Below are 27476 nucleotides of genomic sequence, written 5' to 3'. Positions count from 1 at the left end.
TGCTGGCCATCCCTAAATATTGTGGGGGATACGATACGATATCTTTATTGTCATTGTCCCTTACAGAACAATGAAATTGAAAAATCTACATAAGACATTCAAAACCCCCTAAAAACTCTGAAACCCCATTTTAAAATACAATATACTCCTATAGAGACTCCTTATACTGCGTTTAAAACCAGAATTGCATTTGGGTAGAAACTGTTTCTCAGGCAGCTAGTCCTAGTCTTTATAACCCTGTACCTTCTTCCAGAAGGCAGAAGCTGAAAAAGATCATTTCCGGGGTGCGCACTATCCTGCACTATCTCTGCAGCTTTCTTATGGCACCTGTAAGCATTCCACAGTTGAATTCCACAGTTCAACTATGTGCTGTGTGAAAAAGTGCTTTCTTTTATCTGCCCTGAATTTTGCAACGTTCAGGATGGCACCATGTATTTTGAGAGAGGGAGAGGGAGAAGGAGAAGGGAGAGAGAGAGAGAGAGAGAGAGAGAGAGAGAGAGAGAGAGAACTATAAAATGATCTGGCAGGCATACTGGGTGTGCCACTATTTGATATGGATGCAGACGTTCCATTTTAGGTAGGGATCAAGTGTGTTAAAGTGGCACTATACAATGCTTGACCAAAAAGGATTGGTGGGGAGGGGAATTAGTGTTCAGTTAAACCCTATGGAGGTGGGTTTTGTTCAAATCCCGCTTGCAACTATTTCTTTCCTCCCCCAATAGTTCAGAATTTAGAAGACTCCTTTCTCTCATTGTAAAAGCAAATGTAAAATTCTAGTAGAAAATGCTTTGCCTTTGTAAGCAGTAATCTTTCATTTGGTCAGCTGGTGACCCTTTTGTACTCGAAGATAATAGAATCAGAGAATTGTAGAGTTGGAAAGGGACCACAAGGGTCATCTAGTCCAACCCCCTGCAATGCAGGGATCTTTCACCCAACATGGATCCTGAACCCACAACCCTGAGATTAAGATTCTCATGCTGTACAGACTGAGCTATTCAAATAAGTTGCTCTGAATTGTTTCATAAAGAAATCTTGATCAGTGTCCTGCAATGAGTTCTAAAAATATAAGTGCACACCATGTGGCCACATTTACTGTGGGGGCTTTTTAAAAACCATAATATAATTGCTGCACTCAGAACAATTGGCCATTCAGACCGTTGAACTGAGCCTGAAAGACAGATGGGAAGACCTTAAGTTTGGCAGAGGGTACCTATAGATTTTAATGGGTATAATCAGATAGTCACAGCTGACTGCTTGGGGTATTTGGATCATATGAATCACAGTGCTTGTTTTCAAAATCTTGGAATAGCTGATAAGAAACAGTTCCTTTCTCTGGTGCGTTGTCTGAGAGCAAGCCATTTGAATCTGAATAAATTGGCAGAGCTTTCTAATCTCTGTTGAGTCTTAATTGCTAGAGACTCTGCTTGTATTAAATAACACAATACACAGTCTAGCTCAGTTATGGAACAGCTTCACATTCAATAACTACAGTTTCTTATGAGCATTTTCTCTGTTTTGTGACATAATTAGGAGAGCAGTTTCACAATACTTTTTTTGCAGTTCTCTTAAGTAAAACACATCTTTGCTATTGAAAGAACAATCTGATGTTTTGGTCTTAGTGGCTAAAATAGTCAAGGGGGATTGTTGTCTGCACTTTTTAATTAACTCTTCCCCCCAACCCAGTGCTTTTTAGTAATGTCATCAGCGAACTATGAACTATCACAAAAATCAGAACTTGAATTTCTTGCCTGAACAGGAATAATAATGAGGCAACATTTTATTTCTTCAGGAATGCATACCCTGCTTTTCTCTTCCACAAAGGCGTTGGTCAAATCAACTTACAGATACAAAGAAAACATGAAACCATCAGTGACTCCAACCTTAAAACTCAAACAATCACACTGAAAACAGCAGCAACATCCCTTCCAATCAATACATTAAGCATTGGTTGAATCAAAAGTTTGTTTGAAAATAAATTATTTTAGTTGCTGGCAGACCCCAACCTCGCAAAGTGGTTTGGGGAGGGCAATGTGAGAAGGAAGCCCTGAGTCCGTTGATCCCTGAGCTGGGCTCTGTGAAAGCAGTTGATAATAGGCTGGCAGTTGCCTAAAATGAAGTTCTGTTGTTGCATGGGAATTGTAGAAATGAAGTTATATTAGAAATTGTATGAAATGAATTGCAAAGCATCAGGGAAGTCCAAACCTACTGAATGAGTGTGTTCCCTGACCCTCAGTGGATGAGATAAGAAAAGTCCTGCTGGAGTTAGGCTGAAGGTCCATCTTAGTCCAGCATCTTATTTCTCATAGTAATCAACAAGATGCTCTGGAAAGCTACTGGAAAATGTTGTTGGAGTGTGAGGTATACATCCCTAAAAGCAATGTGATGCAATACAATAAAAGGCAGACAAGTAAAATATGAGGGCAACAGTACTCCTTGCTGGTTGCCCCCAAAGCAAGTGATATTCAGAGGCATAGTGTCTTAGAACATGTTTGCAATTTTTCACTAATGTATTGGCAAAGCTGAGGTAACTGATGATGATCACAAGTTTTGAATATTCAGTATATAAATAATGTGAATTGCACGAGGTGTGATTGATTGTTTTTAATAGGGAGGGAAATGTGCATAGAAATACTTCAATAAGCAATTAAACAGCATTATTATTATCATTATCCTTGTTGAATGTCAAGTATTATAAATTAGTTTTAATTAATTTGTATTTTTAACATTGCCTTAAAGCACAATGTCCTTGAGTCCTCACTTCAGATATTGCATATTGCATCTTTTTCTCAGCCTTGCTCTATCTTTGAAAATCACTGTGATACCTCAGTGCCCAAGGGTGATATAGTATTACGGTATGTTTTACTTATTCACCAGCCTAAATGAAAGCCAGTGTGGGACTGAGTTGGTGTTTGAACTTGAAATGTAGGATTGTGCCTTGAATATGAACATGCTCATCTTTCATTTCAGTATCTGAGTCTTCAAGGTGTATGTTGCATTAAGAAAAATTTTGCATCCTTCGTTTTCTCCTGCAAAATGGGTGTGAAGAATGAACCAATATTCAAGGTTAAAATGAAGAATTATGTTGTAAATGTACATAGTGGATAACATTGTAAACTCAACTGTCAATATATAGACCATGTTCAGATTAGCATATCTTGTCTTAATAATATTAGATATGAATTGGTCTTTTGGACATAAAGCCCAGCCCCTTTGCCTGAGGGAGCAAGCAAACCAAGGTATTCCATTGCACTTTGTTTGCTATGATTAACAGCTTTGGAACAAGCCAGGATATTAAGTCAGCTTCAAACCATGGTTTTTTCATTCATTTATTTATTTACGGCTATTAGCCCATAAATGGTTTAATATCCTGGCTTGCTGTGAAGTAAATATTAAGCATATTTTCATGGTTAGCATGAAATAGCAAACTATAGTCAATGGAGGACTCTCTAGTTTGCTTGCTTGCCTACTTGGGCCAAGGCAGGATCAAATGAGCTATGTATATTTATCCAAAAGACTCATTTATTTCTTGGCTTATTCAGCGATCAGAATATTGAGCAAGCAAGTTAAACCCAAAACCTCACCTTGTACAGTAAAATGCATGCAGTTTCATGGACCCCATGTGTGGAGCTTTCCGGATACAAGCAGAGAAAGTCATGCAGTTTACCACCTGGGTGGTTTACTGGAGTGTAGTGGCTGTTCATTCTGGATGAACGGATAACGGTTGTTCAACTCTATTTGTCTTGAATCACAGCAGAGATTTTTTTTTAATCCCCCCCCCCAGCCCCTACTAAAATTACCTTACTCTTTCAGTGGAGGAAGATACTGAGGAAAGCTCACGATCGGGTAGAGAATCTGTCTCTACGTCGAGTGACCAGCCATCCCATTCGCTGGAAAGACACATGAATGGCAGTCAAGATAAAGGAGACCGGAAAAAAATTGGGAAGGACAAGAAGAAAGATCGAGATAAAGAAAAGGATAAAATTAAAGCCAAGAAAGGAATGCTCAAAGGCCTGGGGGACATGTTCAGGTAGGATTTGTATAAGCGACTAGAGTTTGGACCTATGATTTTCATGGCAATGCATATTTCAATATCCATTTTCAAAATGCCAGCAATTTAAGCATGTTTTAAAGGGACCATTTAATGCTCCTTCACTCTATTATCATCTGCAGCATGACTATAATTCTATCAGTGTGGATTTGATTGCACCAAGATTGACACAGGTTTATGTCATGTTTTAGTGAAGCTGCTTATGACCTCATAAGCAGCTTCACTAAAACATGACATAATAAAACAAATGACATCTATGTTGCATCTGCACAAGGATCAACATTTGTACAAAACAATACTCAGTTAGCGCTTGATGTTTCTTGCATGTATGGTGATTCATTATTGACACTCTTCTAAAACCCAGTTCACAGCAACAAAGGCTTCTTGAAATGTAAGTGTTTAGAGAAATTCATGTTGAGCCCTGGAGATCCTCCATGGTTTCCCCAGTTTTCACTCTTGCCAATACAACCTTTCTGGTTTTGATTTGGAATAGAGAACATTTCCCAATCTAAGTGAAGAGCTGGTACACATAATTACCTTGCCCTGTAAGGCTTTTATTTTCAAGCAATTGCTATGCTCCAGTAAGTGTGGATTTGACTTGATTTATTATCCATATGTCTCTTTTCCAGCATCAATGTTGATTTCAAAGCTGATGACAACAATAAGAACACATTAGCAAACAAAAACACTTTCATCAATATAATCCTATCAAAAAGCACATAGCGTATTAGTGAGGGGGGGGGGAAGCAATCCAATAAAAAATGATGCAGTTTAATACCAAAACCATAACAATTCAAAAACAATTTATCCGAAATGGCTGATAAGCCCCAGCCCAGTACCAGCTGACATAATCCCTCTAGGAAGGGAGTTCTGCACCAGCACAGTCCCAGCAGCAACTTCTTCCATAGTTTAAGCACCAGCACAGTCCCAGCAGCAACTTCTTCCATAGTTTAAGGCACAAGGGAAGAGGGGCTGGTCTCACTTAGCCTTGAGATGGAACACACACTCCTTTGCAAACAGGATTCATTGAGCATTAACAATGAAGAGTAACTCAGCTATGTTGCACTCAGTTATGTCACCTACAAGTGATGACTAAAAACAAACTCCTTGTTTCAAACTCCTTGAAATATAGTACAAAAACAGACAAAGGCTATTGGGAAGCCATTGAGGAGTCACAGTATAGTACTGATTTCTTAATGAGAGGAACACTTTGTCTGTTTTTGTACATGTCTGTTGTGTTTTCCAGCCATGTTTTTCTACGGTATAAGGCAATGGGACGAGCAGCGGGGCAGCACACCTTCAATCATTACATCATACCCTTTCCCCTTCCTTTCAAACTCTGACCCGCTCCGTAGTGCATCTACTAGTACAATTTTTGCTTTGAGGGAGTACTGTATGCTTTCTGTTCTCAAAATATGTCTCATCTTCCAGCTTCCCCAAGGGAGAATTTGTTAGCCATAAAGCTATAATGTGACTTCCCAAGATCCCTACTAGATCCCTCGAAGTTGTGCCTTCCCATGGGCTTCCAGATGGTTTTCATAACAAAATGCAGTTGTGTGCTGAGTGAGCGCCAATAAGTTGAGACTGAATCCTGACAAGGTGGGACTCTATGGACTGAGAAATCTAGGGTTCAGGAATTAGGCATTCTTCTAGTTCTGAATGGGCTTGCATTCCCTCTGAAAGAATGGGTGGTGCTCTTAGATCCATCACTGTCGTTGAAGATGCAAGTGACTGGGGTTGGCTTGTAAGGTAGTTATGGATGTTCCTAGACAGGCATTACCTGGCCACAGTGGTTGGGTAACCTTTGAGATTTGTTCAGAAGCTGCAGCTAGTGTAGAATTCCATGGCTAGGCTGTCATTTGGGACTGCTGATTGTGAACATACCACACCAGGCCAAGTTCTGGGATCTTGCATTGACATACAGTATAAAGCCCTATATAGATTGGGACCTAGATATCTAACAAAGCATCTTCTTTATGAGGAAGACCCTCTTACTGCCACAGTTAAGTGAAATTCACCAAGTGGCAACAAACAAGACAACCTTCTTGGTACTGGCACCTTGTTTATTCCTTACCTTCTCAGATACAGCTGATGCTAACTCTTATGAATTTTCAGGGCCAGTTGCAGACCTAGTCACCAAGGTTTTTATGCAAGGATTGCAGCATAGTTGTTTTATTTTTAAAGTTGCATTTCCCCCCCCCCCTTTCTGTTTTGTTTTAATGTGTATTATGTATTTGATTTTAATGTAATGCACTCTGGGATTGCTTTGGCAAGAAATGTTTTAATTAGATAAGACATGGGGCCAGGAAACCTATATAAACAAGGTTAAAATTCTTGGTTCAACTATGTAGCTCATAGGGTGGTCTGTGGCAAATGAGTATCTCTCAGCTTAGCCCACAGAGTTGTAAAGATGTCCTACTCTGCCCTAATTCCTTAGAGGATGACCAAAACACAAATGTACGTAAAATAACATAATCACCGAAATTGTTGTATTCCCTTGATTGGGAGACCTTTCTCGCCCCCTCTCTATTAGTCTTCCACTCTTTTTTTTAATATAGGATTTCCACTTCCCTGATTTGAGTTCTTAATCACTGATCCACCACTTTTTAATTGGTTTTTTATCAGTTGTAGTCGTTTCTCTCTGTGTGTTTCTAATTGTTATTTAAATCATCTTACTGAATATTTTCTCACTGAGCCTATCCCCAAGAAAATATATAAAACATTGGCCAGAGGTATCCAGGGAGGCTCTTGAGTGTGCTCCACAATAAAGGCTGTCCAGCAAGCCTTGAGAAGATAGATGGGCATGCACAATGTAGCGAGAGTTTGCTGCAATAGAAATAAGCTTTCCTTCATCTCTTACCTCTTTGTATATGTTATTTGTGTGCAGGGCAATGCCATTTCACGCAGCAGCTGTGCTGTACGTTCAGCCTCACCCTGATGCAGGGCCATACTGGCAGTGAGGTGCTTGCCTCAGGCAGCAGGTCAGGCATGAGATGGAGGGCAGGAAGTGCCAGTATTGGATAATAGAACTGTTGTGTGCTGCCTTCAAAGATACCCTACTGCATACAAGTGGGGTGGAGGTTGCGGTCCTATTCCCAGTGTGTTGTGAGGATGACCATGATTGTTGTGCGGATAATCTGAAGAGAAGTGTCATGTACATTGAACTGTAGGTGGGTTCAGGCATGATCCAAGACTGAGATTCAGCTCAAAAGGGATTTATCGGAACATCAGGAACAAGAAGAACAAGAATGACAAACAGGGTCACTTGGCCCAGTATATATACCTTAAGCTGGCCCAGGCAAAACACGCACATTGCCTGTGATAAAGGTAAAGGTACCCCTGACAGTTAAGTCCAGTCGCAGATGACTCTGGGGTTGCAGCGCTCATCTCGCTTTACAGGCTGAGGGAGTCAGCGTTTGTCCGCAGACAGTTTTTCCGGGTGATGTGGCCAGCATGACTAAACTGCTTCTGGCAAAACCAGAGCAGCGCACAGAAACACCGTTTACTTTCCCGCCAGAGTGGTACCTATTTATCTACTTGCACTTTTGGGCATGCTAGAGCTGTGATAGGTTGCCTTAATGCTGCAATTAGCAAATCACAACATTGGCCTTATCTCAGCAGGGATTGGCAGCCTGCCAGCTACTAACAATGTCATTGGAGGGTTTTAGAATCCTGTCTTTTGTTATGCAGATGAGGCTCCTGAGCCTCCTTCTTAGAAGATGAGTGGGATAAAAGTAAAAACACCGGGGTAGGGGCTTATTTTCTATTTGCTTGTTTTTAGGGGCAGGAAAGGGCATCACACTACGTCTTAAGTATGGTAATGTAAGTACAGTGGTACCTCGGGTTATAGACGCTTCAGGTTACAGACGCTTCAGGTTACATACCCCAGAAATAGTACCTCGGCTTAAGAACTTTGCTTCAGGTTGAGAACAGGAATAGCGTGGCACAGGAATAGCGTGGCAGTGGTGTGGCGGCAGCGGGAGGCCCCACTAGCTAAAGTGCTACTTCAGGTTAAGAAGAGTTTCAGGTTAAGAACGGACCTCCAGAACGGATTAAGTACTTAACCCAAGGTACCACTGTATCCATGAGAGAGGCAGCTTTTTAAAAAAGGAAGACAACAGGCATTCATAACTTAAAGTGGGCACAAATCTACCCAATTAAATATAATAAACTGTAAGATAATATATGGCAAACAAATGTTTTCACTTTTTAAAAGTTGTGGGTTTATTATTGGGTTATAAGAGCAGCAGCCAATGCAATCATTTTCCATATATTATCTGGCAATTTGTGATGTTTATTTGGGTAGATTTGTGCACCCTGTGGTAGTTTGGATCCAACTCTTGCCTGTCTCTCAGATACATCTTTTTAAGTTTTATGGAATTAGGCCCTGCCAGGGTGTCCCTAGGCATAATACAGCAAAACACAAAGGCCAGGATACATATTCTGGGAACAACTCTCTGGTATGGGGTGACTCATTGCTTTGTAAATATCAGATTTTCTTCTCAAGAAATAAGCAGTTAGATGTAAAAGCAGCACGGACCCCATAAACCAATAAAGTGCAAGCTGTTTCCCTTCCTTTTTTAGTTACTGTCAGCTGCCATGTAAGCAAAGCCTGTGTTTCCTCGTCCTTAGCTGATGTTGTATCATGTCACATAAAATATTGAAAAATCTGTTTCTCTGGCCTGATGTTCAAAGCTGTGCTTTTTCCCCTTTCTCTCTTCTTAGTTTGTGTTGCTTTCTCCTCCCCTCTCCTCCTTGCTGTTTCACAGCTACGGAAGTCTGGAAGACTGAATTATTTGACATTTTTTGTTTTTCGTTTTTAACTGCTTGTCTGCTCATGTTTTTCTAATGGCTGGTATAGAAGTAGTGTGACACTAAAAGCAGGGCTTGCCACCCTTTTTGGACCCAGAGGCACCGTTTTTGGACCCAGAGCACTCCCGCTGTGCTCAGGAGGCTTTGCGTTACTTTTGCTGAAGCCAGGAGAGCTTTTTCTCTCTGTGCAGCGCCCCTTCAGCAAAGTGGCAGGGGAAACGGAGCCCCTTCCATTTCTCCTCCCGCTTTGCTGAAGAGGCACTGCGCAGAGAGAGAGAGAGCTGCGCAGCGCCCCTTCAGCAAAGCGGGAGGAGAAATGGAAGGGGCTCCATTTCTCCTGCCACTTAGCTGAAGGGGCGCTGCGAATAGAGGAAGAGCTGCACAGTGCCTCTTCAGTGCTGAAGAGGTGCAGCGCAGAGAGGGAAAGCTGCGAAGCGTCCCTTCAGCGAAGTGGGAGGAGAAATCGAGCCCCTTCCATTTCTCCTCCCGCTTTGCTGGAGAGGCGCTGAGCAGAGAGGGAGAGAACATTTTTTTCCCATTCTCCTCCTCTAGAACTAGGTGCATCTTATGGTCGGGTGCGTCTTATAGAGCGAAAAATACGTTAGTTGGTTAGAGCATGGTTCTAAGAATGCCAGGGTTGCAAATTCGATCCCCTTAGGGGACAACTGCATATTCTTGCATTTCAGGAGTTGGATTAGATGATCCTCAGGGTCCCTTCCAACTCTATGATTCTATGAAATTTAGATAGAAATAGTTATAGTAATATATAATACAATTAAAATACTTTGAATATAACATAGGGGAAATATAATTTAAAGAGAAATACAGTACAACTTCCTGTAGTGGAGAGGACTGTGAGCTCAGTCTGCTGTCACGGTGCTACAGTATTCATTTATTTTTTATTATATATATATATATTCATGCACAATTATTCAATCATAATTTTAACATTTCAAACTCTGGCTCCCTTCCCCCTCTTTCTGTGATCCTTTACATTTCTTTCAACTTCCTGCATACTCCAAATTATTTCAACATACTCTTTTATATATCCATTCCTGTATATATCCCACATATATTTTGAAACTGCAGGTTTTTACATTAATCTTGGCAGTGTCTTAATCGGTTTACAATTACTCAGTAAATTGTAAATACTCAGTAAACCATTTCCATTCCTTTCTAAAAATAAATAAATGGTTATCTTGATTTCTTATTCTCTCGGTAAGTTTCGCCACTTCTGCGTAGTCCATTAACTTCTGTATCCATTCTTCTCTTGTTGGGACCTCTTCTTCCTTCCATTTTTTGGGCAAATAACATTCTTGCAGCTGTGGTTGCATACATAAATAAATTTCTATACTATTTAGGTAGTTCCCACCAGCCCATCTGGTGGGCTTCCTACACTGGATGTAGTAGTGTATTTTTATAGATACAGTGACCAGCAGTTTCTGTAAGGAATAGGGGAAACCAAAGGAGAGGAAGTAAGTGGATGAGAAGTCAGGTAGAAAAAAGTGTGAAGAGATTAGGAGAACTGTTACAGGAATAAATAGATTCAGCTTTCTGTCTAAAGAGGTTTCCTTGAAACTTAAGGGGTCTCCCCCCACATCATGTGCCAAGTGCATTTTGTTCTGAAAACAGACACTAAATCAGGAGTCCTTGTGATCTAGATTAGGGTCATAGTATGATCTGATTACTTTTGAATAATACATTGTTGTGGTTTTGTGATTGTAGTGCCTCAGGGCCACAACCAATGCTCCTTCCTAGGTGGGGATTTCCAGGTGTGGCTTCAAAGAACTTAGGGGAGCGGGGAATGGTGCTTCCCTTGTGACCAACACTAAGTTCTTCACCACATTGCCAAACCCCAAGGGTCTCTGTGTGCTTTAGTATCCTTGAAATCCTTGAATTATTAGCATCAGAAGAGTACAAGTTAAAACAGAAAGCTATTTTTAAGTTCAAAGAAGCTGTTCATTTATTTATGATGCATATACTGCCCTTTGGTGAAAAATTCCCAGAGCAGATAATACAAAAATAATTAAAATACAAATAACAACACATCCAAAGCACAAAGTCAGTGAGATTTTAAAAGTTAGATTAAAAATAAAATAAAAATCAATAAGATTTGACTAGTTGTGGCAAGTATGTTCCTTAAGTAAACAAAACGTGCACAAAATGCATGTTTACATGGCAGTTTATACAGGATATATGAAAATCAAGTATAAGGGGAAATTAATCATGAGCATCTTGAATTAGATTAGTGGTGTTTTTTATTTGCAATATTTCTTGAGAACATAAAGCCCTGCTGGATCACACCAAAGGCTCATCTAGTTCAGCATTGTGTTCTCACATTGACCAAGCAGTTACCCATGGGAAGCCTGCAAGCGGAATATGCATGCAACAGCACTCCCCCTAACTGTGGATCCCAGCAGCTCATATTTAGCCTCCAACCATGGAGGTAGCCGATAGTCACTGTGGCTTGTGGCCAGTGATAGCCTTATCTTCCATGAATTTTCCAATCCTCCTTTAAAGCTGTTGAAGTTGGTGGCCATCACTACACCTTGTAGTGGTGAATTTCTTAGTGTGAAGAAGTACTTCCTTTTGTGTATGAGTGTGGTGTAGTGTAAGACTAGGACTTCTGAGAACAGGATTATTGACCCCACTCAGTCATGAAACTTGGGCCAGTCACAGTCTTTCAGCCTATCCTGTCTCAGAGTTATTTGTAAGGATAAAATGAAGTGGGGGTAACTATGCAAACCACCTTGAGCTCTTTGGAGGAAAGGTGGGATATAAATGTGATAATAAATAAGTAAAATATCCTGAATCTTTTGGAATGGTGACCCTGAGATCACTGTTTCAACTGAAGAAAGAGTTCAGTTATCCTAACTCTAATGTATCTGAAAATTCTACTCAATAATCACAGCCTGTATATATTAGAAAATGAGATAAAATGTCTTAACATGTGAAGCAAAGAAACTATTTCCTTTACAAACCCTAAACCTGCAAACACCTATCTTTAGAATTCGAGCTGTATATGATATTCCACACTGCTGTTCTTGTTAAAGAAGTAAGTATGATTCAGAGGGGGTTTGCAGAGTGTGGGGTCTATATATCAAAATATGGTGTTTATGGCATTTAAAACATTGGCTGTGCAGTGTCTTGCTTTCAGTATTGAAGATTACAGATGGGCAAGCCATTCTATTGGGAACCAATGCAAATGAAATATTCCCATATTACCATTAAATTGAATCCTACAATTACATTTGAAATGATTACTGGGAGCCTTGGAGTGTTGCTCCATCCAGTGCTTCAAGAGGAAATGGATAATTTAGTTTAAAACCTTGTTTAGCTGAAATCAGATATACTGTTGTCTCTTCTTGTACAGCCACTTCCAAAGTGCACAGAACACGTCCAGATTCATAAACATATTATTTGGAGCTTTGAATTACACATTCCAGCCGCATTAGCCACCTGAGACCTCTGACTGGGCATTTGGGAAAACAACATGCACAGACTATACTTTCCCATTGCGTAGCTTGCAGGTTTTATTGTCTGCTCCATGATTTTCATTTACTGTGGCTTATTATGTCTGGGGATAGTTCAAACACTACTGAAAAAGCAGGTGTTTTCTTCTTTTTAAGGGTGGAAATCAATATAAATTTATAATTTTCCACTGTTTTAGACGCTAATCAACCCACAATTCCAGCAGCTACATTTCAGATGTTTCATTAACTTTATAATTTTTCCTTGATTGCAAAATTGATTTATGTCCCTTAATTGGAATGGTTTCTTAAACAAAGAGAAGCAGCTAAAAGCTTGGTGCTTTTAATCACCCTTTTGGTTCATGCTGCTGTCGAGTTTACATTTGTGTTTTTCTGCTAGTGTGTGTATATACACACACACACTTCTCCCTTTTTTCTTTTTAGACTTAGGCAGGAGACGGGCACCCTCAGCACATTAGGCTTCAATGCATTGAAAGCATAGAGGGTCCTCTGCAAGGATTATTTCACCATTTAAAAACTTGAACTTGTATATCCAGCGGGGTATAGTGTACAGTTTTTTAATCTGATACGGGATCATAGTTTTGGTTTTCATGCACCAAAATAAGTGTCAAGTTGACCTGCTACTGAAGACAAGTCCACAGCTCCTGATAACATATTCTTCCAGTATTCTTCTTTGCTTGTCAGGGAGTTTAAGTGGAGAACCTCTGACATCGACAGCACAGTATCTGACTGCAAAGCAAGCCCAGAGAGGCACATAGCGTGACAGCTGAGCCTTCTAAGTCCCTTCCTGACGTTTTGGTAACGTTTCTTTACAGACCTGCCATCTGAATATAAAATGCAAGTGTCAGGCGTGACACCTACTTTATAATCTCTGTAAAGCAAACCTTTTCGTAGGAGAATTTGTTGACAGTTCAGAGATTCAAAGTCAATTTCAATTCAAGCCTGTGTACAAGGTGTGTGCCCCCCCAATCTCATCTGCAACTGATGTGAAAATTGAAGGCTGGTGACTATTCAGCCCATAGCGAAGTATGGTAAATAAATATCTTCTTGAGGGTTGAGGAATCTGCTAGATGAAAGAATATGTTAATGACATTCCTCCCAGTGTATGTTGGAAACATTTCTTTTGAGATTTAATTTGCTATACTGATAGTTGCTGGATTTCTGCAATAGTTAGCATAATCTTTCAGAGCTGTTTTTGTAGGGTTTTGCTTTGTTTTATTAACTCTTAAGCCTTCTGGAAATAGCCTTGTTGAAATTAATGTTTGCAATGCCATATTTATGATTTCAGGAGGAGACATATATCTGTGGGTGGGTGTACACATTGATCATACCATAAATAAATTAAAGCTTGAGTGCTTCAGATTGACACATGCTTGAGTGATGACCTTATGTTTGGGGATACAGCTTTAACTTTAATATTTCATTTCAGCCTATATAAGCAATAGTCTTGGATTCCCATTGTGTTGGAATGCTAACATGTCTTGAAAGGATATCCTTTTGTTAATCATTGGTTTAAGAGCAAAGAGTTGCTTACAAAGGAAATAGCCATTTCATATTAGCCTTTGGTCATAAACACAATTGAGTCCTGTTAACCAGAAACACATAGTTTAAAAGCCTTATTGCTATAAAGTGTTGTACTAAAGCCTTGGGGATTGAGGTGTTTCCTTGGGGATTGAGGTTTCCTAGGCACAAAAGTGTACTTTGGCTGTGGCTTAGTGATTGCATTTCCAAATTCTGGTCTGATAATCATTCGTATACAAGATGCCCACTGTGGTTGTTGAAATTGCAATTAAAGATACAAATCTGTAGTAAAGAATGGCACCATCCAGGCACAAGAGAGATGTTTGAGAAACTAACAGGTACAATATATCATTAGGGGAAAATCTGTAAGGAGGGATGCGGGGAAGCTTGCTCAGTGGTTACAGAATGTAGAGAGCCTGTTGGGTGGAAATTGGAAAACCAGGGAGGAACAGGAATGGAATGGTGTATCCTTGGAACCCTGAACAGAAGTACTCCACACTGCAATGTTTTGTTACAGGCCCTACTTATACATCCATAGAATCTTGTGAACCGCTAAAGTACTAGTTTGTGTAGATTTCTATTCTCCAGATTTCCTTCTCTAATTACAGTTCCTCCAGCCACATTAGAGGCCTCTATGGTTCTCCACCTGCTCAGAGCAGTGTATGGGGGTGGGATGTGCACACACGTGCAAGAAACTTTGAGCACAGGACCATCTCCGCGTTTGGATTCTACATATGATAAACAGTAATAGATTTGGAAAGGGCACCACCATTTCTTTGGAATGGAATGCATTCTTCTGTACAAAACCTCTTTTTTTAAGTATCGCTATAAACAGCAGGAACTAGCAGCAAAGGGAATATGCAACGACAGACATGTATCAATGTCATCATTTTGATAGCTTTCAGGTCAGTATTTTTTTGAGAGCTGCAGTAAACCTTTTACTATGCAGTAACATTTCAGTATACCATGATGAGCATTTAGTCACAGTTAACTTTTATAACCTAAGTGCCAACTTTCACTAGGTGGGAGGGCAAGGAAATTCTGCTGCACATAGAATAAAACATGTTAATGAAAATGAGACAATCCCACATCAGGAAAAGCATATGGGCTAGTTTGGATAATGAGTGGTACAAAATAGCTTTATGGGGAAATGGTGCTGTTTAAAAAAGTAGAAAAGAGGAGGCACCCATTCTCCTTGTTTTACCTCCACCCCAGGAAGATCAGTAGAAAAGGTAAACTTGGCTCAACTTAGGGCTAGTAATTTTACTAAGTTTTGCATGGGAGAGATTTAACAGACCCTCTCCCCACTGGTTTCAAGGCTTCTTCACCAGTTACAGTTTAATAAATGACTTTTGTGTCTCCTCCAATAAGTGGAGTGGATGTACATATTTATTTTGCCACATTACGCCGCGCTATGAAAAGCATCTGTCTAAACTATTGGACTGCAAAAGCACCGTCCGTCAGCACAGGAAATACGTAGCTATATGCACCAGTAGTCTGATGCAGTATAAGGCACCTTCAGATGTGCTGTATTCTCTTTCATTTATTTTCCCATCCAAGCCTACCTCGGCAACTTTTCCCTGCTTCTGCATAAGCTTGGGATCAGCTGACTCTTCTCTGTAAGCACTTATTTGTTGATGAATATGTAACAGCTGCTCTGTATACCTGGGCAATTGCTCTGGATAAATCTGAAGCAATGGCTTTTGGTTGATAGTTGCAAATTAATCAAGTGCAAATTAATCAAGAAGTGCATCATTTAGACCTACTTCCAAGCCATTCGGTGGAATATAACGTTTGGTACTGTAGCTCCCGTTACACATTTGTGAAGGACATGAAGCCAACACAGCTGTTATGGTTCTAGAAATATATATTTCCCATCTGCTTACTTTCTTGTTATGTTGGAAGACCTTAAAAGCTGGAGAGACAAGGAACATTTTCAGTGTCCTTTCTGTGTTCTCCCTGGAATGGGTTCCTAACACATTGAAATTGAATGTGCAAATCAGTTTTCAAGGTCTGAAGTAATATCATATATTGCTTAATTTATTCAGCAGAGGATATTCCTTGGGAAAGCTACATCAACAACGATTTTTCTAGTAATTGACAGGAAAATGCTGACGTATTAAAATGTTTTACAGATAATGAGGTCTGCAGGGAACTTTTAACGTTTGGGAGGTTCCAGGTGAACTGTCAAGAGCTTGGTTAACCTTTTGTGTGCATATGTAAAACTTTGCTGTAGAATCATTGTATTTAAAAAAAGAAGAATGGATTGTCACTGACCATTATTCACATTAAGTTGCCATGAGATAATTTCTTATCCACCACCCATACCCTTGATGTTTCTCCTGGACTGGTAACTTGTGGTTTTCTTTTGTTACATTTGTAAAATCTCTTCTGTGCCCAAAAACGAAAGAGAAAACTCAACTTATAAGAGAAACACATAGCCTGATGAGGCTTTGCTAAACTCCCCATATTATTACATTCTGCTTCCTGTTCCTTTGTCAAAAGTTAATTTGTCCCAAGTTTTGAAAGTTTAAATATACAGTGTTGACTGGATCACCTCCATCTGTATGCTTATTGACAAAGAATGTTCAGAATCTAGTGAGACAGGGCTTACCTTTGAATTAGCCATGCTGGTTTGGTTTCAGCAAGACTTGTTCTTCTATATCAGAGGTGCCAACCTGTTTGGACTAGTGGGCAAGAGGGTGCTGGGGGCATCGCTCACAAAATGGCTGCCCTGGAGAAGGTATGGCCTAACATAAAATTTGAGAGACAACCAAATCCATCAACTCCATATGTTTATCATGGGATGTCAGCTATGCCTTGCTGGTCCTGATTATGTAGATAACATGCACACTCTGTGCTGTTGTCTAATAACAAGGAGCATTCCTCAGTACCAGGAAAAATGTGTCTGTGGGTGTTAGGTTGGCAACCTCTGCTCCGTTCTATTTTTAATAGTGTTTTCCACCAGTTTTTCCAGAACAGACATCCAAATGCTCTCTGGATCACCTTTTAAAAATTGGTGTTACGTTAGTTACTTTCCAGTTCTTAGGTGTGAAGACTAATTTTAGAGGCAAACTACATACCTTTCTAGCAAGATATGTAGTTTTTGCCAGAACTGAGATTTGAACCTAGACGATCCTGGTTCACAGATCAGTTTCTTAAGATCTCTAATTGTGGTTTCTCTTTTCCATCCATAGTTAATGACATATTATGAAAAAAATGCCACTGTGTCATTGCATGATTGTTTTAAGTTACAGATTATTATTATTTTATGCGTTTTTCCTTCTTTTGAAATATGATTGCACCTTAGTAACACTTCCTCTTTTTGACAGCATCCCCCCAAATAAATTGTTTTTGTTTTTACATCCACATAACTTGAAAAGTTATGTCCTGTGTCTCATTTGTATTTCCTATATTGTCCCCTTCTGGGAAAGTACCCATAGTTTAAATTGTAAGAAAACATGGTAACCAAATGCAGTAAGATTTGTTGGCTGTGACATGTCAAAGTGTTGTTTTTAACAAAAGAAGCTGATGGCAATGTTCAAATGGACCCTTCTCTTCATATGGCTGCTTTGCAGCTCAATCAATCTCTTATTATTATTATTATCAGAGTTATTCAGGCAGAGGCAGTAGCGCTAGTATTTCTCATAATCAGCCCTTGAGCCAGATGCAATTTGCAATTTGTAGCATTGTATTTTGAAACAATAATGCATTAAAATGTACAGAGCATGGAATTAGAAGTATAGTCGCCAAGAGGACATATTGGAGAGCAGGCTACTGCCTGAATGCTCGTAAGTGGACACTGCTGATTTTAAAAGGACCATAATGCAATTTTATTAGTATCTAAATTGATTTAGACTAGCTGCCATCAGCCATCAAAGTCTCTCTCGTTTCACAAGCTGTACAGCTGAATAGCAATAGAATGAATACAAATTAACCATCGTTACACATGGTTTTTATACACCAAACCTTTACTTAAGAATCTGTAGTGTAATCTTCATATTGCTTAAGTTTGACATCAACTACTCATGCTAAATCCAGCTGATCTCTTCAGTAATATAGGCAGGTGTCTTTACTGTATTGTTTCCAGCACCCACTAAAAAACCTTTTTATTACAGCGAGTATACCCAAGCATGTAATTTTAGCATGTAATTTTGAGACATGTTTTTAGTAAGTGTAACTGTTTTATAATTACAGTTGTACCTTGGAAGTCGAATGGAATCCATTCCAGATGTCCATTTGACTTCCGAAACATTCAGAAACCAAGGCGCGGCTTCCCATTGGTTACTAATTGTGCAGGCACACCGGAAACAATAGCGGAAGCCGTGCCGGACATTCGGCTTCTAAAAAAAGTTCAAAAACTGGAACGCTCACTTCCAGTTTTCGATCATTCGGGAGTCGGAACGTTTGACTCTCAATGCGTTTGGGAGCTGAGGTACAACTGTACTTCTTTTATTTTACTCCCCCCCCCTTCTAACTTCTTATTGGTATTTTTAATGTCTGTTTTAGACTGTTTATTATAAACCATTTAGAGTAAATTCTAGTAAGCGGTAATAAATGTTGTTAAATAAATAAATAAAATGTCCAAATATCCTCCTGTGTCAAAAAATTAACTTCCATATTGAATACAATTTGGATATTGCTGTCTCTACAGGCCTTCCTAAAACCTTATTTTTTTGGTAAATATCAACTGTTTATAACTTTTTTACAATGTCATACATGCATGCTACTTACACATGCAGTGTGATAGATTTTAGGTGTACCTGAGTATAAATGCTATATGAAAATGTGTGATGTTTTATGAGCTAAAATTGACTCCCAAGTTAAGTTTATCTCTCTTATTTACAGCTGTTTAATAGCTGTCTTAGCATCCTGCTGTCTGGATCTCTATAGAGTTCCCAAGTGTTTAGTTAGCTAACAAAGCACCACAGCCTTGATTGGATAATACCGGCTGGAAAGAGAACATTTCTAAGTGCATTAAGTGACAGTAATGTAAGGATATGTTGTCCATTAAGAGTGCATTGCCCATTAAAAGCAGGTTTAACTTGTTCATATCTCTCAAGCTGTTGTTTTTTAAGGACAAAAACCTCTCTGGAGCTGAGCTCTATGCATAGTTCAAACCGTATCAAATCTGTTACTATCATGACTGTTGAGTGCCCACATATATTTAAAATAGTAGTTCTTGGAGTTTTTGCGCTTTTGCTGTTCCTAATCAATCTTAGAAATGCATGGGTTTTACAACATTTCCATTAAAATTCAGTGTTCTATTTCTGTGGTTGCACTCATCACTGCTGATTACCAAGACTCTTATGTTTCAATAGAAGCTTTTCTATTCATAATCCTTCCTCCTTGATTCAGTCATTGAAGCAGCAACCTGCTATTTAACACATTATAGTTTACTCCTTTCATGTAATTTACAAGAACTTTCATTATTTAATGCATAGGACACAAACATGATGGGAAGGAAAAATACTAGTCCTTTGTCCCAATGGTGTGCATGTTGAACAACACCTTTCCAGTATTCTTGCTCCAGGATGCTTTTGATAGCATATTCACCCCAAAGTGTCCTTAGTGTCATGTCACTTAATAAACAACATACATGCATCTCTTTCGGTACATAAATGTGCTTTTGAACAAAGAGAACTCTAGATAAAAGCTAGCTTAAATCTACTTAGTTTAAATTAAGTGGAAAGATAAATGACACATATTATACCACTTTATCCCAACCTCTCTCACCAGTTGCAACTCTTCCAAAAAATGCAGTTGTCAAGAGTTATCTCCCATGTAAACACTAGATCAATTTTACTTAATTCATAGATGGTGCTTTGGTGGTTGACAGTTTGGAGGTGTCGGCTCTCACTTTTAACACCTAGATTTCTAAATCTTTGTGTATTTTTTTGGCTCAGTTTTATGTTCCTTTTGTACTGCTGCAATTTGCTGTGCAGGATGGCTATTATTAAATCTTTTTCTGAATGTGTGTTGGGGTTTTTTTTTAGGGATTCTATTGGTTTTATAACTTTCTGTTAGCCACCTTGAGTCTCTTTTGAGAAACAGGTGGGATAGAAAAAATTAAAATAAATAAATGCCAGGATGTGAGAGAGACAGAAGAATACCATGCAAACCAGGGTTCTCCGTCATAGGAGTTGGACGGTCACCTTCACAGAGAAATGCAGTTGAGGTCACATTTACAAAATGGACTCGGAACTTGTAAGACACGTATTCAAGTGTGTAAGAAACATTGGATTGTTGGGTCTGATTTCCTTGCTGCTGTTTTCCTTTTCAGCTGCAGAATTATCTTTTCTTTTTTTCTGACTCATTTCTCAGGATAAGTGGTTTCCTGGTTTGCAAAGCATGCATTTGCAACCTGTATTCCCCTACTGTCCTTTTTGTGAAGCAAATGCATGTTGTGGATTTCTGGGTCTTGAACCTCCAGCCAGTTACCATAGTAACAAATTGCCAACCTGAGACAAGAACCTAACTGGGCAGTTGTTTGGGGAGACATTTGTAGAAGGTAGCGAGTGGGAAATCTAGTGGTGAGGGAAAAAAAGTAAGGAAAATAAAGTGAGAAATAGCTGTCTAAGATAGATCAAGGACAAGAGAATGAAGGGCAGGATTTTCATTAAGCTGTCACATAAACTAGGAAATATTTTGAACTGTGCTGTTTAGAATATAATACATCGGCTCTGTACAGAGAACCAAGGCAACTTGTCAAAGTCCAGAATGTGGCCTGTGATATGACCCGGTTCCTCTACTCCATATGTTATTTCTCCCTGGTTAACATGCCACCTGCACAGGCATGTCTTGTGAATGTGGAAACCAGAGAATTGCCATTTCATTTTTGAAATGTTTTAACATTCTTTTAAACATGCAAAAAATAACATCTGGAATTGTATAGGAACATTGTATAGGAATTGTATGGGAAAATTGTATGGGAATTGTATGGGTGGTGCTGTGAGTTAAACCACAGAGCCTAGGACTTCCCGATCAGAAGGTCAGCGGTTCGAATCCCCGCAACAGGGTGAGCTCCCGTTGCTCGGTCCCTGCTTCTGCCAACCTAGCAGTTTGGAAGCACATCAAAGTGCAAGTAGATAAATAGGTACCACTCCAGCGGGAAGGTAAATGGCGTTTCCGTGCACTGCTCTGGTTTGCCAGAAGCGGCTTAGTCATGCTGGCCACATGACCCGGAAGCTGTCCTTGGCCAATAAAGCGAGATGAGCGCTGCAACCCCAGAGTCGGCTGTGACTGGACCTAATGCTCAGGGGTCCCTTTACCTTTACCTATAGGAACATAGGAAGTTTCCTTATGTTGCCTTATATATCAGGTCATTTGTTCATTTAGCTCAGCATTGTCTGCACTGACTGACAGCAGTTCTTCAGGGTTCCAGGCGAGGGCAGCCCTACCTTGAACCTGAGACCTTCTGCACGAAAAGCAGATGATCTGTGACTGAGCTTACAGCCCTTCCCTCTATTATTTACAATGATACACTGATGGGGAAAGGCACACCTGGCAAATGATGCCAAGGCACCTAGCTATTAACAGCACAGGAGAAGCACCATTCTGGAGAAGCATGATCTAGGTTACTTGATGGTGCCTAATCAAGCATTATAGTGTTATCCTTCTGTCTTTCAGTCAGAACTTGTACAAATATTAGAAGTGCCATGAGGTTGCTGTAGGAAACAACTTCTGCTAAGGCAAGCCATTCTCACTCAGGTTGTAACATCCTGTTTCGAGTGTTTACGTCCTCACTGCATATTTCTGGCATTTGGAGGAATCAGTAAACGCGGATCCATGTGGGAAATGCTTCTTTGTGTTGCATTCAAGGCAGGGAACATATCTTGAAGGAAGGACACTTTGGTGGCATTGTCAGATTTTTAAATATGTGTGTGTATAATATATATATATATAATATAAAATATATAAAATATGCTAAGAAGATGGCTTTTCATCATTAAAATATGAATATTTTCTTGTTGAAAATGGTGGCTATATAAATATGTAGGAAATCTCTTAGGTATTTTAGAATCAAGCCATTAAATCCTTTTTGGTTATTGTGAATATAATCAATGTTGTTATTTCTTTACCTTTTCTAAATGATGTCTTACCTTATTCTAGGATTATGTTGGGCCATTCTTTTACATATACTTACAAAATGTTAAATATGTATAACATAAAATGCCATCTGTTTTGATTATAGAGTGGGAATTGTTGCATTGAGCGTTAAAGTGCTTTGATGGCAGACTGAATGCTGGAGTTTAGTTTTAAAATGTAACAATATTGCTTATTATAGGGAAACTGCATGCCCTTGGCATCACTGATAGGAGACCCAGACACTGTTTGTTAATTTTTAATGTTAGTACTTTCTCTGTTTGTGGTAGTGGTGGGGAAGTGCTGTTGAATTGTCTCAGTCATTTGTGTGTGTGTGTGTTTTCATTAATCAACTAGTGTATGCTTTCCCCATTGCTCTTTATTTTAATGAAATCTGTGAATGATTTGTCAGACAGCAGTGATCTCATCAGTAATGTGTCAGAATTAAATCCATTTAGCAGATTACATGGACATTATTTTTATTGTATCAATTTGTTCTTTCAAAGTAGTGTTGCCGCTGCAAACACGTGTATCTCTTTCAAACTAGATTGTTAAAATGTAAACAGTACAATTTGTTTTCTCAAACTGAAGCAGAACAAATAAGCTGTTGTTTGTACCTGCTAGCTTTATACAGTGGTACCTCAGGTTAAGTACTTAATTCGTTCCGGAGGTCTGTACTTAACCTGAAACTGTTCTTAACCTGAAGCACCACTTTAGCTAATGGGGCCTCCTGCTGCCTCCGGAGCATGATTTCTATTCTCATCCTGTAGCAAAGTTCTTAACCTGAGGTAATAGTTCTGGGTTAGCGGAGTCTGTAACCAGAAGCGTATGTAACCTGAAGTGTATGTAACCCAAGGTACCACTGTATTTAAATCTATGCTTTTAGTTCAGCACTGGGAAATATGACACCAACCAGATGTTGCTGAACTACAACTCCCATCATCCTCAAACCAGCATGGCTGATAACAAGGAATTATGGGAATTGTAGTCTTACACCTGCAGATTCCCCATCCATGCTTTGGAGAACCTGCTGATGAGCTGAAGGAAACTAATCTAAAGCCTACCAAAAAACATTCTGTTTACACTATTACTACAAAAATCTCTGAACTCATGCCACTTATTTACATCTCTGATCAGTTTCATTCAATGAATGCATCAGGGGTTGAAGGGAACTGATAGCTCAGTCAGTAGAGCATGGGACTCAATCTCAGGGCTGTGGGTTTAGGCCTCACATTGGGTGAAATATTCCTGCATTGCAGAGGGTTGGATTAGATTATCCTCATGGTCCCTTCCAACTTTGATTCTATGAAAGACACATACCTATTTGATTTTGAGTATGTCCCCAATCGTTGGTTTTGAACTGGACTCCTATAGTAACCCCAGCAAGAACTTCCATGGGAATGGGTTCCATAGTTGAACTATCTGTACTGAATCTTCCAATATTCAACTTCCTTGGGTGCCCATGAATTCTCACATTATGAGTGAGGAAGAAAAACTTTTGTCACTCCACTTTCTCCATGCCATGCACAATTTTATAAACTTAAATCATGTCACCTTATACTCACCTTTTCCCTCAACTAATGCTGCCACCTTTCCATATATGGGAGTTTCTCCCTCTCCTTCATCGTTTTGGTTGCCTTTTTCTGGCAGTTGCCTCCCTGTGGTGGCAGAATCTGTGCTGGATTAGGACAGGGTTAGGCAACCGAAGGCCTGGGGGCTGGATGCAGCCCAATCACCTTCTAAATCTGGCCCACAGACAGTCCAGGAATCTGCGTGTTTTTACATGAGTAGAATGTGTGCTTTTATTTTAAAAGCATCTCTGGGTTATTTGTGAGGCATAGGAATTTGTTCATTATTTTTTTCAAAATATAGTCTGGCCCACCACATGGTGGACTTGCCCATGGCTGAAAAAGGTTGCTGACCCCTGGATTAGGACATAGGTTTATACCTGGGCATCCCTTCATTGTCGCAAGGAGAATAGGGAATGTAGTAGTTGTTGTTGTTGGCCTTTATTGTCATACATTTAAACAGTAAAATCATACAAAATCCTCCAAATACATTAACAATCCAAACACAAACAATATATAAAAAAAACTAGATAGCCACCATTGAATAAATCAGGCAACTTTAGATGTAGCTTTAAGAATCTCGAGGGAATGTAGATACAAGTGGTTCCTTGCTCCATGGATTGTGCAACAGGGACTTGCTTTGGAACAGGGCTGAATGCAAATGATTTCATTCTGAGGCACATCCATTCTGAAGCAGGTTAGAGAGGCTTCCCACAATTTCTTACTGTAAGTGCTTTGCTATGGAGATGGCAATGATGTAGTGTCAGTACTGAGAGTGCCCCTCCTGTTATGCTCTTTTAAAACCTGTGCTCCAGCCCTTGTGCCCCAAGGATTTTCCCCTTCCCAGCCTTCTGTTTTATTCAACCTCACCAGGGCTTCAGCTCACAGAAATCCTACAATTAAAACAAAAAACTGCAAGCCCAATACCCTTGCACTATCCGGGAATGCAGATGTCTCTGCAGATGTTTCCCACCTGGAAAGAGGGCCTTTGTTCAAAAGGCCTTCAGTTAAGAAACCGGTGGTATGTTTATCATTATTTTGTTAACTTAGATCTCATTCTACTTCCTGCAAATGCAATTTAGCACATTGTTGTTTGACATCATGAAATAAGCATTGGTTACGTTTTCCCCACCCTAGCATTTGTTTGAGTTGGTTTTATTTCTTTTAAGTTTTATGCTGGACTTCCTTCATGTCACTCTTGACATGTCCCAGGACTGACATGTTTTCCATCTTCAGGGGGAAATACCCACTCTCCAAGCATTCCCAGTTGTCCTGTCCATGCCATTTCCATTGAAAAGTCCTGTCATAGGTTTGTAGTACTCATAGGACAGGGTGGTATACCTGCAGGTCTCTGTCTGCCTCAATAGTCAGATGGAGTGTGCGGAGGGGGAAACTGGGAGGAAAGAAGTCGAAATGGATGGAAGAATGGGAGTGGAGAAACCTGAAGCAAGCAATTAAGATTTCTGGCAAGAGTGATCTGTTCCTCCCTCAGCAGCTCTGCAAGACAGTGCTTTGAAAGGTATTCTGCAAGATGTCAAAATCTAGATAGCAATAGAATGCACTGACATGAGGGAAGATGTCCTAGGATGTTTGCAAAGAGAAGAGCACAGAATCATTTTTGCATATAGAATGATGCTTGTCCCAAATGTCACGAATTAGTTGACTTGAGGACTTTGACATCATATCTTTTTGGAGAGCTAACAGGTATCTTCTCAGAGTGCTCTCTGACCTTTTTTTCTCTTTTTTCCAAATGGAAAATGAAGGAGTTAAATTAACAACCCTGGAGTATCTTGGCAATTAGTGAAGAAGATTTCATCCGCTCACCCTCATCATTTTCTCACACTTTGGGACAGGCAGGATATTTTTAATTTGCAACCGTTATTTCAATCTGTCATAAAAATAATTCTATAAAAAATTGCTTTCGTTCCAATTATGCAGGAACTCTAATCTGTGTTTTTATTTCCATCTATAAGTTAATGTAAAGCCTACCTCAATAAATGGAAGGGAGAAACACATACACACTCTGAAAATCTGAGTGTGATATTCAGTTTGTTGATATTTAATGGTAAGCTATTCACTAGCACTGAAAAATACATTAAGCAGGGCAAAATATGACATCTTGAAGTATCTGGGGAGAAGAAGACATTTAACATTTCTCTTGGATGTATTTTCCTTACTGTGAATTAGAGTTCTCTAATTCTCCACCCCCACCCCCATTTTCTGATGTGGAGCTGGATTCTGACAGAAGTAGTTTTTTCTTAACAGATTATTTGCTTGGTGGTAATGGTGGCCAGCTGACTTTTGGTTTTAGTGACATGTAATGCAGCTGCCTTAGACCATAGCTGGACAGTTAATTGTGGCTGGAATTCTTCACTCTCCAGGCTGAGAGGCCCAAGGTCATCTGATGTGTTTTGTGGCTGATTGAAGGTTTGAATCTTGGTCTCCCAAATCCTGGTTCAACGCTCTAGCCCAGGCATAGGCAAACTCGGCCCTTCTGATGTTTTGAGACTACAATTCCCACCATCCCTGATCCTCCCATAGGGATGATGGGAGTTGTAGTCCCAGAATATCTGGAAGGCCGAGTTTTCCTATGCCTGCTCTTGCCACTACACTCTAGGGCTCAACTTGCTCTTTCTTTAGATCAAAGTACTACCAACCTGGTGCCCTCTAGATGTTGGAAAGTAATTGAACCTTTGTACAGACAACTCCCAATTTACGTGGGGATTACATTATGAGGCACCATGTGGTTACATGAAATCACACATATATGAAACACCATTAGAAAAGCCTGCAAACATGCTGGGAACCTCTTGAAACCATTGAAAAACCATTAAAAAATCAGCAGCACTTACTGGATACCAAACTCCACCACAGTCACTCCCTACAAACCTCCTTGTTCAAACTCCAACTCCTCAGGCTTCAATGTTCAGTGCAAGGGCTCCTGGGATTGCACTTGCAAAGGCTTGTGGGATTGCTAGATACTGTTTTTGTACCTTTTTTGCCCTTTCTGGGCTGTTTTAGGGCAGTTTCCACCATTTAAAAAGTCGCTTCCAGGTTTGATGCAATGGATGCTTGCGCGTCAATTGGTTGTTGCCTGTAGTTGCAACATTTCTCTCTCACGTGTGAATATTCACCCCTCTGCCAGTTCTGACTGGACAGTTGCCTGGATCCATTTTCCCTGTGAGCTTTTTATTCTTATCTTATGTTGTGAACTTGTAATGTTAATACTGCTGAGTGTGTTACTTTGTTTTTATCAGTTTCCGTGAATGAATTTATTTTTTAAATGATGTGCAGTGTGGAAAAGTTTGCTTTGTACATGTTAATCACACCATTCCAGATCTTTCTTTCTTTCTTGAATTTTGATTTTTTAAACAGTTTGTAAGCAGCCCAGAGGACTTGGTTGATGTGCGATATATACATGCAACAAATAAAATAAGAAAGGAGGAGCTAGTGGATTTGTTTCAGTATGCAGAAGTGCTGTGCTGTAGTTTATTTATTAATTATTTAAACTTAGGCTGCAGGATTAAAACAAGAAAGCATTCTTGGGGTGGGGGCTTTGGATATGGCATAGATGTTGATGCACTGCTAAAGAGGGAGATTGCCAGTGTGACAGCATATATGCCATCAGAAGACCCCATGGTGCACCCTTGGAAACGTCTGCAGTGCTGGCTATGTGTGTCAAGGGTGGCAGAAGATTTGCAGAATCCTAAGCCTTCTGGTCCCAAAATGAGCCCTCAGTGAAACCAGCCTTGGAGCTGGTGTACTTAATTCCCTTCCATCCATTGCAGTGGGGGGCAAAAAGAGAAGTGGTGGTAAAGAACAGAACCCAAAAAAGTGAAGGGAAAGGTACCCACCATACCCACTCACTGGGTATGGCCAAGCAGAAGAATCTCTTCCATTCATGGAGTAATTTAACCTCCATGTACACTGCTTAACTATATCTGCACCTTG

General features: G+C 39.8%; 1 protein-coding gene across 3 annotated transcripts in view; it reads left to right on the top strand.

Annotated features, from left to right (window-relative positions):
* PARD3 (par-3 family cell polarity regulator) overlaps positions 1–27476 on the top strand; it is a 551152-nt gene that overhangs the window by 394268 nt on the left and 129408 nt on the right. For all 3 annotated transcript variants that reach the window (XM_082192160.1, XM_082192159.1, XM_082192158.1), the window contains one exon: positions 3811–4027. In XM_082192160.1, coding sequence (XP_082048286.1) covers positions 3811–4027 — 217 coding nt within the window. The remainder of the gene's footprint in view (positions 1–3810; positions 4028–27476) is intronic.

This window comes from Podarcis vaucheri, assembly GCF_965113315.1.
Source record: "Podarcis vaucheri genome assembly, chromosome: 12".
NCBI lineage: Eukaryota > Metazoa > Chordata > Lepidosauria > Squamata > Lacertidae > Podarcis > Podarcis vaucheri.
Note: the sequence above shows the minus strand (reverse complement) of the source record. Positions and strands in the feature narration are given on the sequence as shown.